Raw genomic sequence first — 15,631 nt, forward strand, 5'->3', positions numbered from 1 at the left:
GGCTGGGCTGATTGTGGAGATACTCTGAAGCTGGATGACACCCAAACACTAAAGTCTCCCCACCACTGGAAAGGTAAAACATTATTTACGTCACACTGCTGCCTGACAGGTAGTGTTGGAGTCTGATTAACTCTTTTGAAGCAGTACTTTTTGAGTTTGAACGTCAAACTGAGAAAAAATCTCTCACACAAGCACTATAAATGAAAAAAAAGGCTAATAGAAACCCCACCTCCAGTAATAATGACTTGACTTTACAAATTAAAGAAATGGCAGAAAAAGTCACTAAATCTCCTTCCTTCCTTCTCCCTCCAACATTTACAAGGACATCAGAAGTGCTTCTTTGCTCTCTACAGATTCAGCCCCATCTGAAGTAAGATGAAAAAGACTAATGATCCCTGGTTTATTTGAGTTTATATGGGTTTGTGTTCATCTTCTCTTTGAATAATGTCTGCATGAAACACAAGTGTGTCATTTGAAATGGTCACCTGGCGCTGTTCATAAAACACAAAGCAAGAGGATAATGAGGTTAAGTCCTGCACCACTGTGTCAATTCCCCAGCTCTGGACAGAACGCCTTGATGAGGTCCACTGCCATTAACCCTGAAGTATTCATCAAAGCCTCTTTATGTCTGTCATTATCTTGATTTTCCTCACTGTGCACTTTGTCCCTGAAAAGAGGAGGGGAGTGGCTAAATGTCTCAAACAGGTTTATGGCTGCCTGTGAGCAAGTTTCAAGCCAGCCATTTGCATGTTAAAACTTGAATCCACACCCTCCATCTGCAGACTGCTTATCATGTTGAAACACCTCCTTGTTTATTCCAGCTGGCAGTTCCTCAGAAATATTGAACATAACCTGAACATAAATCTAAGAGGAATATTCTGGGAGCAGTCAAGAGGATTTTAACAAAGTTCACAATCCAACAGTAAGTTTCGGTTGTTGAGCATATAAGAGTTGTGTCTAGCGTTCAGCAAGAAGCAGTGGTTCAGTAAGAGTGTCTCAGGTTTCAAGGGAATTCTCTGAACAGTGGGAGGTTTGAGATAAAATGTGTGAGTAAATATGCTGTTTGTACAAGGTTGTATTGTAGGTTATGATTAAGCATGCTGGAATGACATCTTCTCAATGTTTCTTTTACAGCATATTTATTCAGATAAGGCACAGCAGAGTTAATGCTGACCTCAAAAGATCTGTTTTATCCAAAACCTAGTTGAAATGTAAACATATGACTGTAAGAGCACAGCAGCAGGGTCTATAAAAGAGCCTATAGCTGAAATACAAGAGGAACGGATGACGGTACTCATCATGATACCGGCAGTGAAACCAACCTGCAAGTAAAAGTTAGCACAAACTTTCCCACATTCGTGTCTAAGTTGTGAAGCTGCTATGAAATCTGAGATTCAACTTGTTCTGCTGTCTTGACATTCATACAAATCCGGCATGGCAGACGACCCTGAATCTCTATTAAAGTGAAATACTTGATCTTTAAAATATCAGCTGTTTATTTTTGACTGCAATGCATGATCGTGTTCATCTAGTGAGGTTTGATTTATAATATAAAGTATCATATCATTTCAAGGTGTTTTAAATACTGTAAAAGTTAAAAACAGGTTCCATCTCCTGTGAGTTTTGCTTACTTTACCTGACTTTTTAAAATTTCCATTAAGACATTCAATCAAACACATACAAGCTGAATTGTATTTCATTTTTGTCCAGAAATTCTTTAAAATATGCAAACCAAGGTTTTACTTTGTCAATGAATTAAACGTCTTGCAGAATGTGGAGAAAAACATGACGTTTATTTTAACTTGTGGTTTCTTACCCCACCTTAACTTTAAGGGGCACTACTTTACAGGTGCAGCAAAAACATTTCTCCCTTTGGCATTAAGTGCTAGTCAACCTTTAAATGAAGACTGTGAACAGGTTCAGTGTCTGATTGGCATGAGTCAGTTTTCATGATGTGGCTTGTCCAAAACAAAAGCTCTTTTTTTCTTTAATCCATAGAAATAACAGCCATGTGCTGTATAATATTGTAAAGCATGCCTGGAAAATAGGCCTGTTGTTCCTGAAGTAGTTCCTGAATAACTTTAAATCAGTTGGTTTATTTAGATCTTAGATCTGTTCTGTTCTTAAGTTACCTATCATTATATACTTTAAAGTCTGTGATTCAGTGTTATTCATCACTACGAATGTATTTAATAGGCTACTGACCATGAAAAACACAGCCGAGGTTATGCTTTAATAATTAGCTTCTTCATATTTACACTATGTTTACAACAATATGACCTTTACATACAGTTTACTTTGTGTCATTACGCTCATTGGTCTCTCTTGATTTTCCTCTGTTATAATGTTTGTTCTCTTGATTTTCTCTCACGTCATGTCACATATTTCCATTATCTTTGACAGCTCCTACTGAAACCGTCTGCAGCGATGGGGTCCCCAGAGTTTTCCCTTCTGTCGTCATTGAGGGGAGAGTTGAAATCAGAGGATTTCATTCAACCGCATTACAAGGAGTCCTATCGCCTGGCGATTGATTGCCTGGCCAGTGGCGGCAGAGACAGTTACCAGGAGTTCCTCAAGGGAGAACGTTTGGGGAGCTTCCTCTCAGAGGAAGAGCTTCTCTTCATCACTGAAAACACAGAAAATCTCCCACCTAAACACCAAGAAGAGGAAATAAATGGTGCACCAGACAACGAGTCATCCTCAGGGACGTACTGGCCTGTCCACTCAGATGTGTGCGCGCCAGACTTGGAGTTGGGTTGGCCCGATGTCATGCAAGAAAAACTACAGACAAATATAGATCTGCTCTTTCATCCACCAAGACAAAACAACCCCACCATCAAAGAGGTGATTCGGAAGCGTATTCAAGATGCAAGACAGGTAATGAAAACTACCTGGAACTATATAACTATATAAATGTAGTGATGTGTGGTGTTCAGACTGATAACAATTTATTTTAGAACAGCAAATTGACTCAGACATACTGTTTTTCCACTGTGTTTAGCTTGAGCTCTTCTTAAGTATTTCGTAAGCAGAGTTTCCAGTCAGGGAAAGTCCACAGACCTTTGTTCCTGTCAATTTTCGGTTGTAAGGAGTGTCAGCAGGGGTTGTTAAGGTCAAAATCTGGTTTTGCAACTTACCATCATGAGAAAAAAGTGTGGGAGCCAAATACAGAAGTAGGATTACATTACATCTATTACACAGTTAACGCCTCATTAAGCTGTCAAACTGTCGATGAATCATAAACTAGTTTTGTGGCTCAAAATTGCAGTTAGTAGACAATTAGTATTCTGCCACATCTGTACAGCCTTGTTACTTCTGCACTGCTGCTCTTAATTAAATTCCTCAGCAAAAGACTGACTGTAACATCTGGAGAGAACAAAATATCAGCTTAAAAGAGCAAACTAAATCCTTTTCTCTTTTCAACTTGATTACAAACAGTGGGGTGAAAAGTAATCCAAATAAAATGCAGATAAATATGAATTGGGACGCTGGAGCAGCCGGATCGTCTCTGTCCAAATAATATTTATTTAAATGTTCGCTTTTTTTGGGAAGTAGCATACATGATTAAGAATGACGAACACTTGTCATGGTTCATCATAAGGGACAGAAAACTCCTAGCCAGGAAATTGAAAAAGTGAAAGAGATTAGTCCATATAGCTTACAACCTAGTCGGACTGGTTTCATTAGAGAGCTCATTACATGCTATAAGAACACAGTATGAAGTTGCTGCTTTGTAACATTTAATATTTTCAAACTGCACATTATCTTGATGGACTTTCATCACAGTTCATCCAGAGTGAAATGAGAGAAAAAAGCCTTTAATCTGGTCCTTGAATACCCACACATTTTTTTCCAGATATGAATTTAGGATCAATAAATGTTGTATTAAATACTCGGCTACTTCACTTCTACGATTTGATCTCAGTAGATCTTTTCTACTTTATGCTTAGTCTGTCTCTGTTTATTAGAATAACTTTTCCTATTAGGCATCACTTTGAGGTTTTATCTGTTTGTAGCTGTCAGATTCACATTTATTATTCATGTTCCTAAATGATGACTGTGTGTTCTTAAATAGGTCATTCACAGGTTTCACAAGTGTAAACTGGTTAAATGCGCTCTTGTCTCAGGCAAGTTAAACGGATCATGATTTATTCACTTTGTCCTTGCAGGTCATTGCCATTGCGATGGATATTTTCACTGACGTAGATATATTCAAAGAAGCTGTTGATGCCTCTATAAGAGGAGTCCCAGTCTACGTGCTTTTGGATGATTCGCATTTCAAAAGTTTCCTCGCAATGGCTAAAAATCAAGATATCAAAATTCAACAACTCAGAGTGAGTAAATTATTTAAAACATCAATTTGATTTCTGAATTTTAAATAACTTGTTTTTTTCTTTACAGGTAAGTTTTAAAATGTATTAACATTCTTTGTTTGTTTGGTTTTTATCACTTTTTAAATAGAGCTCCTAGCATCATAAGAAGCTACATTTTAAGAATGGCATATTTTGAGGGTGACATTCTGAAACTAACTAATAAAAACATTGTTTGACCACAAGTAATTCTAATCACTTCCTTGCCGAGAGTAGATGAGGGGATTGATACCACTCTTATGTTTGTAAGCTAAATATGAAGCTACAACCAGGACATATTTAAACAAGGAGACAATATCAAGGCTCTGTCAAAAGGGTACTAAAATAATCAACACAAACACAATTTGTCATTATCATAGTTTTTTTGTGCAGATTAAACAGACAAGACATACCGTGAAAATGAGTGAGCTTCAGAGGTGATTATAAGTATTTTTGAAACATTTGGACAGAACCATGTTTCTCCGTTTCCTATCCTTATTCTAAGTTAAGGTAAGTAGCTGTAGCTTCATATTTAATGTTAATAAGTACTACATATATTTTTTTCATCTAACTCCCGGCAAGAAAACCAACGAGCAAATTTACCACAATGTTCAACTATATTAACAAGAGGGGATACTTTTGTGGGGAATCAAACGGGCACTTTTTATACACTAGCATCTTTGACCGTAAATTTACATACAAAAAAGGGGCAAATGTCGGTAACATATCACATGCAACAATAACAACTGATGCCTAATTTATACTCCTTCATCATGTGCCTGTGCGCTTTTGTGTGGGCCCCTCTCACCCACGCAGGGCAAACATAATACTGTGGTGGATTGGGAGTAGCATTTTTTTATTAGGACCCTCGGTTTTTTCAAATCAGTTTTTGAGGTGTCTTTTGATTTATTTGATAGGCAGGATTCAATACTTCCATATAAATTTGGCCCAACATAACACGATGGTTTGTAAAAAAATTACAGAAGAGACGGATGATGAGGAGGAGATCCTTTTCATACAATTAATAAAGATGTTGTCGTAACAGAATGTGAGGTCAGGAAATCCCTCCTCCTGGTTATGACGCCCAATCAAACTGCTGCCGCATCCATGGTGCTCAGGGCCTAGCGACATTTTTCAGGATGTGCACTGATCATCTCAGCGGGATCTCTGCAAACCCCCACTGCAGCTCTGCCCAAGCTTCTCCGCTGGAGTATAAATTATGCATTGTTGAGGGACTCAACAAACATATTTCAAAACTTTAGATTAAACTGCCCACTACTTTAGTTTTTATTTGTGTGGTGATTGACATACTTAGTATGTTCTACTGTAAGATTTAACCATATTTTCTGACATTTTCTTTTCACTGCTCTGAACACAGAACATGAGGGTGCGCACTGTGAAAGGTCAGGATTACCTCTGTCGATCAGGAGCTAAATTTCATGGAGCAATGGAGCAGAAGTTTCTTTTAGTCGACTGCCTCACAGCGATTTATGGCTCATACAGGTAAATAAAACTTCAGTGGTTGAGACTACTGAGGCATAAACTAAATGCACTCATAAAGCAAAGTAATATATCTACTGACACATTCCACAAAATTGCTGTCATCATTTCTTATTGATGCTTTTAGAAGAAGTTGATTGAAAATTCGGCAACACAGCTCTTTACAAAGAACCGCAATTAAACCTTTGACAATAATATTTTTTGCTTTGTTTCTTTAATGACTGTAATTTCTGTTTTTTTTGTTGTAATTTTTTGCTTAAGTTAAATAGAACCCAAATGTCTTAAGAGTGTTATATCACACATTAGTCTGTTTTCTCCACATTAGATGACAATCATGTTTTCGTGTGTTTGCAGCTTCACATGGTCTTTCGAGAAGATTAATCTGAGCATGGTGCAGGTGATCACAGGCCACCTGGTGAAGTCATACGACGAGGAGTTTCGAACACTTTATGCCCGCTCAACTGTGCCAGCTGAGCTCTGCCCTCCGGAAGGTCTGTTCCAACGCAATGAGTCACAAGGACCACAGATTTTGCCAAACACTCAGTCTGCCCAAAAAATTGATCGGAGGGACCAGTTGAGGCATACGCTGGACACAGTCTATCGGAAGACCTGTGAGAGGAAACTAGGCGCGAGAGACCTTGAGGGGAGGCTCTTGGAAGAGGAATCTAATGAGTTTAGGCCCTTTATTGAGAATGGGATCGCTGCTCAGAAGCAGATTCCCCAATATCAGTCTAAAGAGACGTTGGACTTCATTAAAAGGCACAGCTATGCTGGGGAGAGACAAGAAGGATATATGCCACAGAACATTAGGCCCAGAGCGAGCAACTGGAATATCTCGAGAGAAACAGGAAACGGAACAAACCACTACCCCATGGACAATTACTTACAGGTGCCACAGATACATAGGGGTCAAAACATTCGTCAGTCTTACAATGGCAACGACAAACAGATTAATTCCATTCAGCAGAACATGCCAACGCTAGAGAAAACATCCAAGTCGTTCATGCGAACATTGAGGATTGACTCTTACCTCAAACGCCCTGACGTCCCATTTGGAGACTCTTGTGACTATTTAGACCAGTTCGAACAACAGGACAAAGCTAACGCCTTCAGACAGGGAAGAATGAGGTCTTCCCTTGCTTTTAGGGCCACCATACCAGAGCAAATGGAGCCAAACAGACACATTAACAACTCCTCCACTTATGTCAACTCCTTAGCAGCCCCAAACACTCCTTTACACTACTCATCCATGCAGTGGAATCCAACTGCCGGTGAAAATAGGACGAGTAATGACGACTACATGTTAAATAGGCAAAGTTTGCAGAGTTTGGATGACAATCGGAACAACCCAAACTATGGTCCAGGTAGAAACTCTTACCACTCTGTATACGATAGCTTAGGCAGAGCTGCAGGTGGACACATGATCACAAACCCGGATATAATGTCAGACAATTGGCACAAAAGGCATAGCGTAGCAGATCCAAGATCAAACACTGAGTACAAGCATGAATCGTCAGGTCACATGTATGGAGCTTTCGCAAGGATGCAAGTGAATAGAAGCACAGCAGGGATCAATGCACAGGGTGGAGGACACGGGTCAAATCTGAAAGAAGATCAGAGATCAGTTTCTCATTATGATGTCAAGAGTGTTACAGGAACAAAGAGCCATGGTACTCCCATTTGGCAGGAGCCGCCATCCAGGACTTTGCTCGCAGCAGCCCTGGATGCTAATACCAAGGATTTGACAGCTAAATCCAACAGCGCAAGCTCACAGCATAGTTCCAAACAAATAAAATTCAAACAAATAAAATCGTTACTTCACATATCAGAGAAGAGAGAGGGTTCAGTAGGAACCATTGAAACACAGAGTCTGAAGTCAAGTGGCAGCACAGACACCATAACAGCTGAGGATGAGGAGAGGCCATCATATCGAGGAGGAAATCTTCCCCAAAGCACATCCAGCTCTGTCAGTTCCTCCTCTCAGCACCATCAGAAGCAGATTGAGGACAACAATGTAACTTCTTCAAAACCTCGATTCAGAACTGAGGAGCATCAAAATCCACTGCAAGTCTCTCTTCCTAAGCCTACCACACATAAGAAACCCAGCGTCTTTGACAAAAGCGCAAGGCCCGTCCCTGATTCGGCAAGCTGGAGCAAAGATCGAGGCTCGGAGACTCGACTTTACAGCAGATTTGAGCCGTTCTGCTCGTTTGAAAAGAAACGCACTGCACACAGCTTTGGAAACTCTCAGGATAAAACCAAAAGCCCTCCTAGAGGTGAGGCAGCCATTGAACACAACATCAACCGGGCTTCAAGAGGGCACCATGAAAATAAGCTGGAGAAGTTTATTCAACGAGTGGGAAACCTCCTACATAAGAACAAGTAGTGAATCTCCACAGGTCACTTCTTCCCAATGCACATTTGACTTTTTAAATATTCTTAAAGTTGGTCTTTATTTCTGTGTTTACTTTTGAAACACTGTTTACATGTTGACCTCCACTTATGTTCTTGTGTACAGATGCACTGATGAATGTTGTTTTTATATCAATACAGACCTTTATATAACACAATCTTAAACACTGTCTTTATGTCTGTCCTCGACTGCTGTCAACCTGAAGCAATAACTTCAAACAACAAATGCTGCCGATGCTTTAAGTAGTACCTGTGTCAAAACGTAAGAGACAGATAGACTTGTTTTGCTGCCACCGAAGGCGATTTTATGCACATACCAACGTGCTGTTGTTGTTTCTGTACATTGAGAGGATTACTGTGAAGTATGCAAGCTAACCTCAACTCCACATGATGGAAAAAACATCAACCTCAGACAGGTTTCATGAATGCCAAGCTTCAATTTGTAAAATGGACTAAACAGGTTAAACCAATGAAAGATACTTTCCTCTGAGACAGACAACATCCCTGCAAAGTCTGTTTTTTCTTACACTGATCACTTCTTAGATTTTGGGCTATTTTTATTTCATAACATGTCTTCTTTTAGACTAGTGGAAGGAAAACATACAAAATACACGGCACCTACACTTTTTTTTATTTTGGGGCTGTTTATTTTACTACACTTTGTCTATTTGTGTTTTTAGATTTATCCTAAAGTCACCAAAAGTTTGTATCAGATAATGCCTCATTTGAATATTTTAACATAAAATTTCTTAATGTAAGTATTCAAGTGGGGAAGTTGCATGCTGATATCTATTTGTTACATGTTTTACCCTCATCAACTTGGGTGTCTTCCCTTAAGGCAAAACTCAATATGCACTATAGGTGCAATGAAAAATGCAGAACACATACACAGGGGCAAGTCAGAGCTGATTCAAGTATTTCTTCCTTCATTCTTCACTGAAGGTGACAGACATGCGGGTAAGCACCAAGCAACATGGCCTCCAGAGTAAAACACATGCAAGAAGCAGAATTCATCTTGTGGTTCATAAATATTCATTCTTTACAGTTAGATACTGAATATTCAGTATTACAACTGAGTATTCAGCTCCATTCTGAACTGTTACTTTAATGTTGCCTGCCAGCCAGTCCCACATTGCATCTCTGGATTTTGTCTCAGTGATATTTGTGGTGGGAATGTAGTGGATATTTTAAATACAGCAGATTCTGTTCTAGTGCACTTTCTCTTGATAATGCTGATAAAATGGTGATGAAAATGATCAATGACGATTATTGTGTTTCTTCCTGTCTGCCACGAATCATGTAAATGAAATCTAGTAGAGTTCAACATTAAAGTTTCGTCAATTGATGCTTGGAAAAAATTATAAAAAATGGAAGTGACTATAAGGACATTGTTTTATAAAATTGGGAGCACAAAGAAGAAGAGGAAAATGTGTTGATTGTTGAAGGAGAAAATAACAGAAAATGATCTGCACACTGGAATCAGAGCTCCCTCAAGCTTTTAAAGCAACGTTTGACTTAACAAAAGTCTTCCAGGAAATTGATTATTAACAAAACATAAATCAATAGTAACAATTGAAATGAAGACTACAGCAAAACACATACTTAATCATCGATGTCATAATAAACTGTCAAAAACAAACAACCAGCATACTTGCGGGAAACCTGTACTGACCATGCTCACCTAAAATAATTTGCATAATTTACCAAGATGGAAACAATGGCTAAAGCCTAAAGAAAAAAAAAAATGTCGATAGGAGTAATCCATTTTTAGAAAATGTGTTTGTGTCATTACAATAAGCCAATACACATGATAAAACCCAGCCATATCTGAGACTGTGTTTTGTCACAGTAGGCACAAACCTCATTCTCGAAAATTACAGTGTTTAGTGATTGAAGTATATTAATTTCCTTGTAATTAGTTTCTCTGTATAAGCAGAGATATGTGTTTAAAGACGGTTGTTCAGCATCCATTACAGCAAAACTCCACCTGTATCATATAGGTAATGAGTGAAAAAGATACATATTTTGCATGTAATAAAAGATACATAAATAGCAATTTTGGATTCGACATAAATACTCAACATTCTTTTTGTCAAACAACCTATATTATTGCACCATTTATATAGAGAGGGAAGTCAAATGAAGCTGTGTGATGAAATTAATTGTCCTACATGACCCAACCAACACCGACAACAACATACTGCCACACTTCTGCTTCAGTTTGACTGTCCTGCGTCTCTACTACATTTTTAATCATACGACTTTATGTAGGTTATTGAAGCTAAACAAAAGGAAAACATACAATGCCTATAAAAAGTATTCACCCCCTTGGATGTTTCACCCTTTTGTTGCTTTTATACATGAAATCATGGTCAATATAATTTGGCTTTTTTGACAAGAATTTGCAAAAAAACCAAACTCTTTAATATCAAAGTGAAAACAGATTTTTACAAAATAATGTGAATTAATTAAAAATATATAAGGATAAAGTAAATGATTGCATAAATATTCACCCCCTTCAGGTCAGTATTTAGTAGATGCATCTTTGGCTGCAATCACAGCACTGAGTCTGTGTGGATATGTCTCAATCAGGCTGGCACATCTGGACACTGCAATTTTTCTCCATTCTTCCTTGCAAAACAGCTCAAGCTCTGTCAGGTTGCTCGGGGATCGGGCGTGAACAGCTCTTTTCAAGTCCAGCCACAAATTCTTGATTGGATTGAGATCTGGGCTTTGACATGGCCACTCCAGAACATTCACCTTGTTGTCTTTGAACCATTTCTGTGTAGCTTTTGCTATATGCTTGGGGTCGTTGTCTTGCTGGAAAATAAATCTTCTCCCAAGTCGTAGTTCTCTTCCAGACTGAGTCAGTTTTCACTTTGACATGAAAGAAGCTTTTTTTGCAAATTCTTGTCAAAAAAGCCAAATTATATTGACCATGATTTCATATATAAGAGCAACAAAGGGGGGTGAATACTTTTTTATAGGCAATGTATATCAATATATGTTGTGTACCAAAATGTGTGTGCCTGAAACTCCAGCTGTACTTGACTTATAATATAATATAATATTGTTTCCTTCCATTAGAATTAAAGAAAGTTATGTTTGGACTTCATGTTCAAAAGGAAAACAAAGGAATTTTAAAAAATCTGAATAAAAAAAAATAGTAGTGCAAACTCCAGGTATCTCTGATTAGAAAATTATAATTTGCAGTGGAGGACATTTAATTTCCTCAAAGTTTCTATTAATTTCTTTGAGGGTCTCTTTCTTTCCCTTATTTCCACACACAGGTGCAACATCACCTGCAATCCATGATATCCTTAATTGTTGCTTTTGGTAGCACCTGTATTCATTTTAGTGCAGTACATAGTTGTGTTTGTTCTTTATCCTTAGTTCCCCAGAAAAATACCTTGATTTATTTTCTAGATAAACACAATCAATCTGTTTCCTGTAACAGTAACAAAGCTTCACAGGTTAGTTTTCACACAAGTGAAGAGGTATGTATCAACATCAGATGAACAGGTGCCCTCATTGTCAGTATACTATTGAATCCTATTCTCTACTCTCCTCTCTTCTCTGTCTTTGAGCAGGAAGCAATATATTCACTGACAACAGTCTCAGTATTGTGTGATGCAATGCAGCAACAAGAAGTCCTCCTCCGCCTCCACACGGTAGCTGCAGAAGCTCTAGTTTTGATGGCAGTCTGGAGCTCTGTACGACACGTGAGACTGAACTTCTTGGATACACCTAAAGCACATCTTCCACTGCCTGATACTGATCTCGATAATGCTGTTGGCATTCCAGTTAGCCTCATTGAAATGCAGCTCAATTCACCACTGAGGTGAATAGATGTGATTACATTGCTGCCCCCACGTAAGGGAGAGGAAGGAAGTGAAGCAGCTCCCACTCTCTCAGTCTCTGTCTCTGACCACTATTAGTTTTGGAAAATTTAGCAGGTGGCTGTTTCTGCAGTGGAGATTATTTAAAAGTACTTATATTAGAGAGTGTCTGTTGATATGAATACAAAGTTTTAAATAGTCTCAAATATTTATGCTGATAAAATAACTGTTGGTGTGTCATGATCATTTTTCTTTAAACAGCAAATTAGACACATTAAAAGTTGTGTGATATTGCTGTAAAGACATGCAGGAGTCTCAGACAATGACTAATGGCTGAACTAATGGCTGCATGCTACGGTATATTTACTGTCTGAATATCTCTACATTTTGCTCATGCTTTTGCATTAGCCGTTAAAATTATCATTATGCTTTAATAGATTCTACAGATTCATACATGGGACCAATATTCTCATATTCATGGTGGTCTTCATACCGTTTAGTCAGAGGTGCATACAATTTTGTGTCAGATCCTGCAGCGTGAGTAAGTGCCTGAGATTTCACTGCGATGAGCAGTGAAAAAGATAATGCTGAAAAATCAATGAGGAATAATTCAAACAGAGCTTATAGTTGTACCAGACAACTGGCAAATACTGACAGACCACAAAGCGAATATAAAATGTACATCAACCCAGACAAATCAGATAGCGAGTCTTAAACACTATCATCTCTTTTCTCTAAAAGGGGCCAGATGACAAATCATGCAGTCAAAGTGTATTTGACTGAACCAACCCAACCTGCAAATCACGCTAAAGAAAATGACCTCATAAAGACTTTAGACCAGATCAATGTGATTTCACAATTGTCATTGCAAGTTATCTGCAGCATGATCTCAGCTCCACATTACATTTTCACAGAGCCTTTTGCTGTCATTCCTTTCAGATATTTGCTGGTTCATATGCAAAACATTTCTGAGGCCAAATGAAGAATTCGGTCTGGAAGTGCGTAAGGTATGAAAAAGATGAAAACATGATGAAAGGACAAGGACAAAATCTGAATCAATTTGCTGTAAAATGATATCTTTGAATCACAGTCTCTCTGTTCACTCTAGATCAGTCATTAACAAAGACTGGGTTGGGAACAAATTTATAAAATGTCTTCCAGTCTTTTATTTATAAAACTTATATCTGCGGTACACCTTTGAGTCTCATGACGTAGCCTGAATGTTTGTATTGTTCTAATGATTGAAGCGTACTTATACCTGTGAATCTAATATTAAAGGCTAGCAGGCATTCTGTTTGTTTTACTGATGACAATATTAAGTTAGCCTGTTAACTCCATCTGAATGTATTTTGTCTCATTTCTAAAGTATTAAGCATGTGTAAATGTTTCCAGTACCACATGCATTAAACAAAGTTGTGATTTATCAAACATATGTATTTTCCAAATGGCTGATTTACTGATTCAAGATAAAATAAGGTGATGCAAGAATGGCAGTAAAAATGGTCAAGAACGTTTATTTACGCACAAATTCACATTTGTCACGATTTACAGATAAGGTCTGTTGCGATTTGGGTCGTGATGGTTTGTGCTACACTGCTCTAGACTCTTTAGATGCCAAAAATATGAAGAAATAATAGTAGATATAAGTAATTGGCTCTAAATTTTGTAAAGTCAATGGTTAAATGCTCAGTTTCCATTACAAGGAAAGCTTTGGTAGATTACTTTATTCTTCATAATGTATTGACTGTATGAAGTTTCAGGTCTTCGCTTCATGTGAGCTAATTTAGGATTTAGAACCTTAAAGGATTATACAGAGGAAATGTAATGATGGTGTAATAACTTTCATGTGAGGAGCTTCAATCACAGATAATCATTTGTGAGCAACAACAAACACAAAAGCACAGCAGGAAATTAATTAGCTGGGCTTTGGGAAGGTTAAACTAATTCAACATGAAGATAAACGTGGAAAATGAGGACAGAGTCCTGATAAGATTCATATGAAACATTAAATTTAAAATGACAACTATGACAGCATGAAAGAGGTTTAAACTGGAGTGCTCAAAGACAGCGGCAGTGGTACATAGAGAAGCAAGGCTTTTCATGAGACTACCTCTGAAGCTGCATCATATTGCCAGTTTGACACAAACATATAAAGAAAGAAAAAAGATTGTTTCATGTCAGACATGAACAAAAACAGAAAATAGACTGAATGGTGACAGTTAAATTTATGAAAACAACTCAATCCTGTCATGTGTTCAAATGAAGATGAAAACCAAGATAAAAAAATCAATAGAAGCTGAAGATTGGGTCTGGTCTTCTTCTTTCAGAAAAAAAACCCCCAGTGGTGTCATGGCAACCGTGTACGATAAATAAGGGAAATACCAGGCTTTAAATTGACTTGTCGTTGGCAGATGAGCCCGCTAATTTAGGTGTCACTCAAATAATAAAGTAGAATCCATCATTACGATCAGAATCGGGGTTTCACAGCTGTGTGCGATTATGATTGTGCATCTTCATGTATTTAGTTGCAGACTGCTATCATTCTGTCTCTAGTCCTGCTGTCAGTTATCTCTGAAGGGACGCTTGTCTGCGTTGTGTTTGACATCTTTGTTTTGCCGGAGGATTGTTTCCTAATGAGTTCATCTTTCTTTGTTGTGAGTATAAATTGGACTAAAGGAACAAATATCCGCAGGAATAAAGTAAGGTTTAATTGCTGGTGCTCTGGCTTATACTTACAATGCCTCATACATATAGTAATTATTGCAAGCCTCTAACAAATCTGAGTCAATGTAACAACTCAAAGGAATAATTAAACATTTTTCGGAAATACAAATTACTCTTGATGACAGTTAGACAAGAAGATCGATTCTACTATTTGTTTGTGAAATATGAAAATACAGCCAGTTAGCTTGCTTGGTATTAGGACTGGAAATGGGGAAACTAATTAAAACTTTATACTTTATATTTTTATTTTGTCCATAACTTCATATTTAGTGTGCAGGGAGTGGTATCGAGCTTCTCATTAAATTCTGGGCAAGAAAGAGAATAAGTGTGTCTCCATAAATGTTGAACTATTCCTTTAACACCACTTGTTGTGATTGTTCATGCATTAAAACTAGTTAGCAAGCAAGCAGAGAATAAAAAATACATATTGTAGCCAAAAGTAATGGAGAAAACAAGTTGAAACGTCCAGCTCCTGGTATAATAATAAACAAACCTAAGAACTTCTACAGAAAAAGGACAGAAAAAGAAGCCAAGCTCAAACATTGAAAAGTCCTTATCATTTTGTCTTGCATGAAAAATATTTGTGGAATAAAGAAAATTCTCTGAGGCACATCTGAAGAAGAGCTCGTGCAGGATTAGTCAAGTACAGTTGAGGAAGTTAAGTACAGTCTAGAAGGGTGTACAGAACAACAACAAGGGTGTTCATTACCAACTCGTCAAATCCCGCTGCTTGGTCATTGCCCCTTTAGTGGACAGTGGGAGAAACTGACTTCGTATGAAGTGTGTAAGAGTCTGCTGAGATTGGGT

At 37.9% G+C, this 15,631-nt stretch overlaps 1 protein-coding gene across 1 annotated transcript; it reads left to right on the forward strand.

Annotated features, from left to right (window-relative positions):
* The first annotated feature begins 2,427 nt into the window (after nt 1–2,427).
* fam83b (family with sequence similarity 83 member B) lies at nt 2,428–8,235 on the forward strand. The gene is made up of 4 exons (XM_054599660.1): nt 2,428–2,877; nt 4,170–4,334; nt 5,728–5,852; nt 6,204–8,235. The coding sequence occupies exons 1-4, from the start codon at nt 2,428–2,430 to the stop codon at nt 8,233–8,235; spliced, it is 2,772 nt and encodes a 923-aa protein (XP_054455635.1).
* Nucleotides 8,236–15,631: the final 7,396 nt, after the last annotated feature.

The sequence above is a fragment of the Anoplopoma fimbria genome, chromosome 6 (assembly GCF_027596085.1).
Source record: "Anoplopoma fimbria isolate UVic2021 breed Golden Eagle Sablefish chromosome 6, Afim_UVic_2022, whole genome shotgun sequence".
In the NCBI taxonomy this organism is placed as follows: domain Eukaryota; kingdom Metazoa; phylum Chordata; class Actinopteri; order Perciformes; family Anoplopomatidae; genus Anoplopoma; species Anoplopoma fimbria.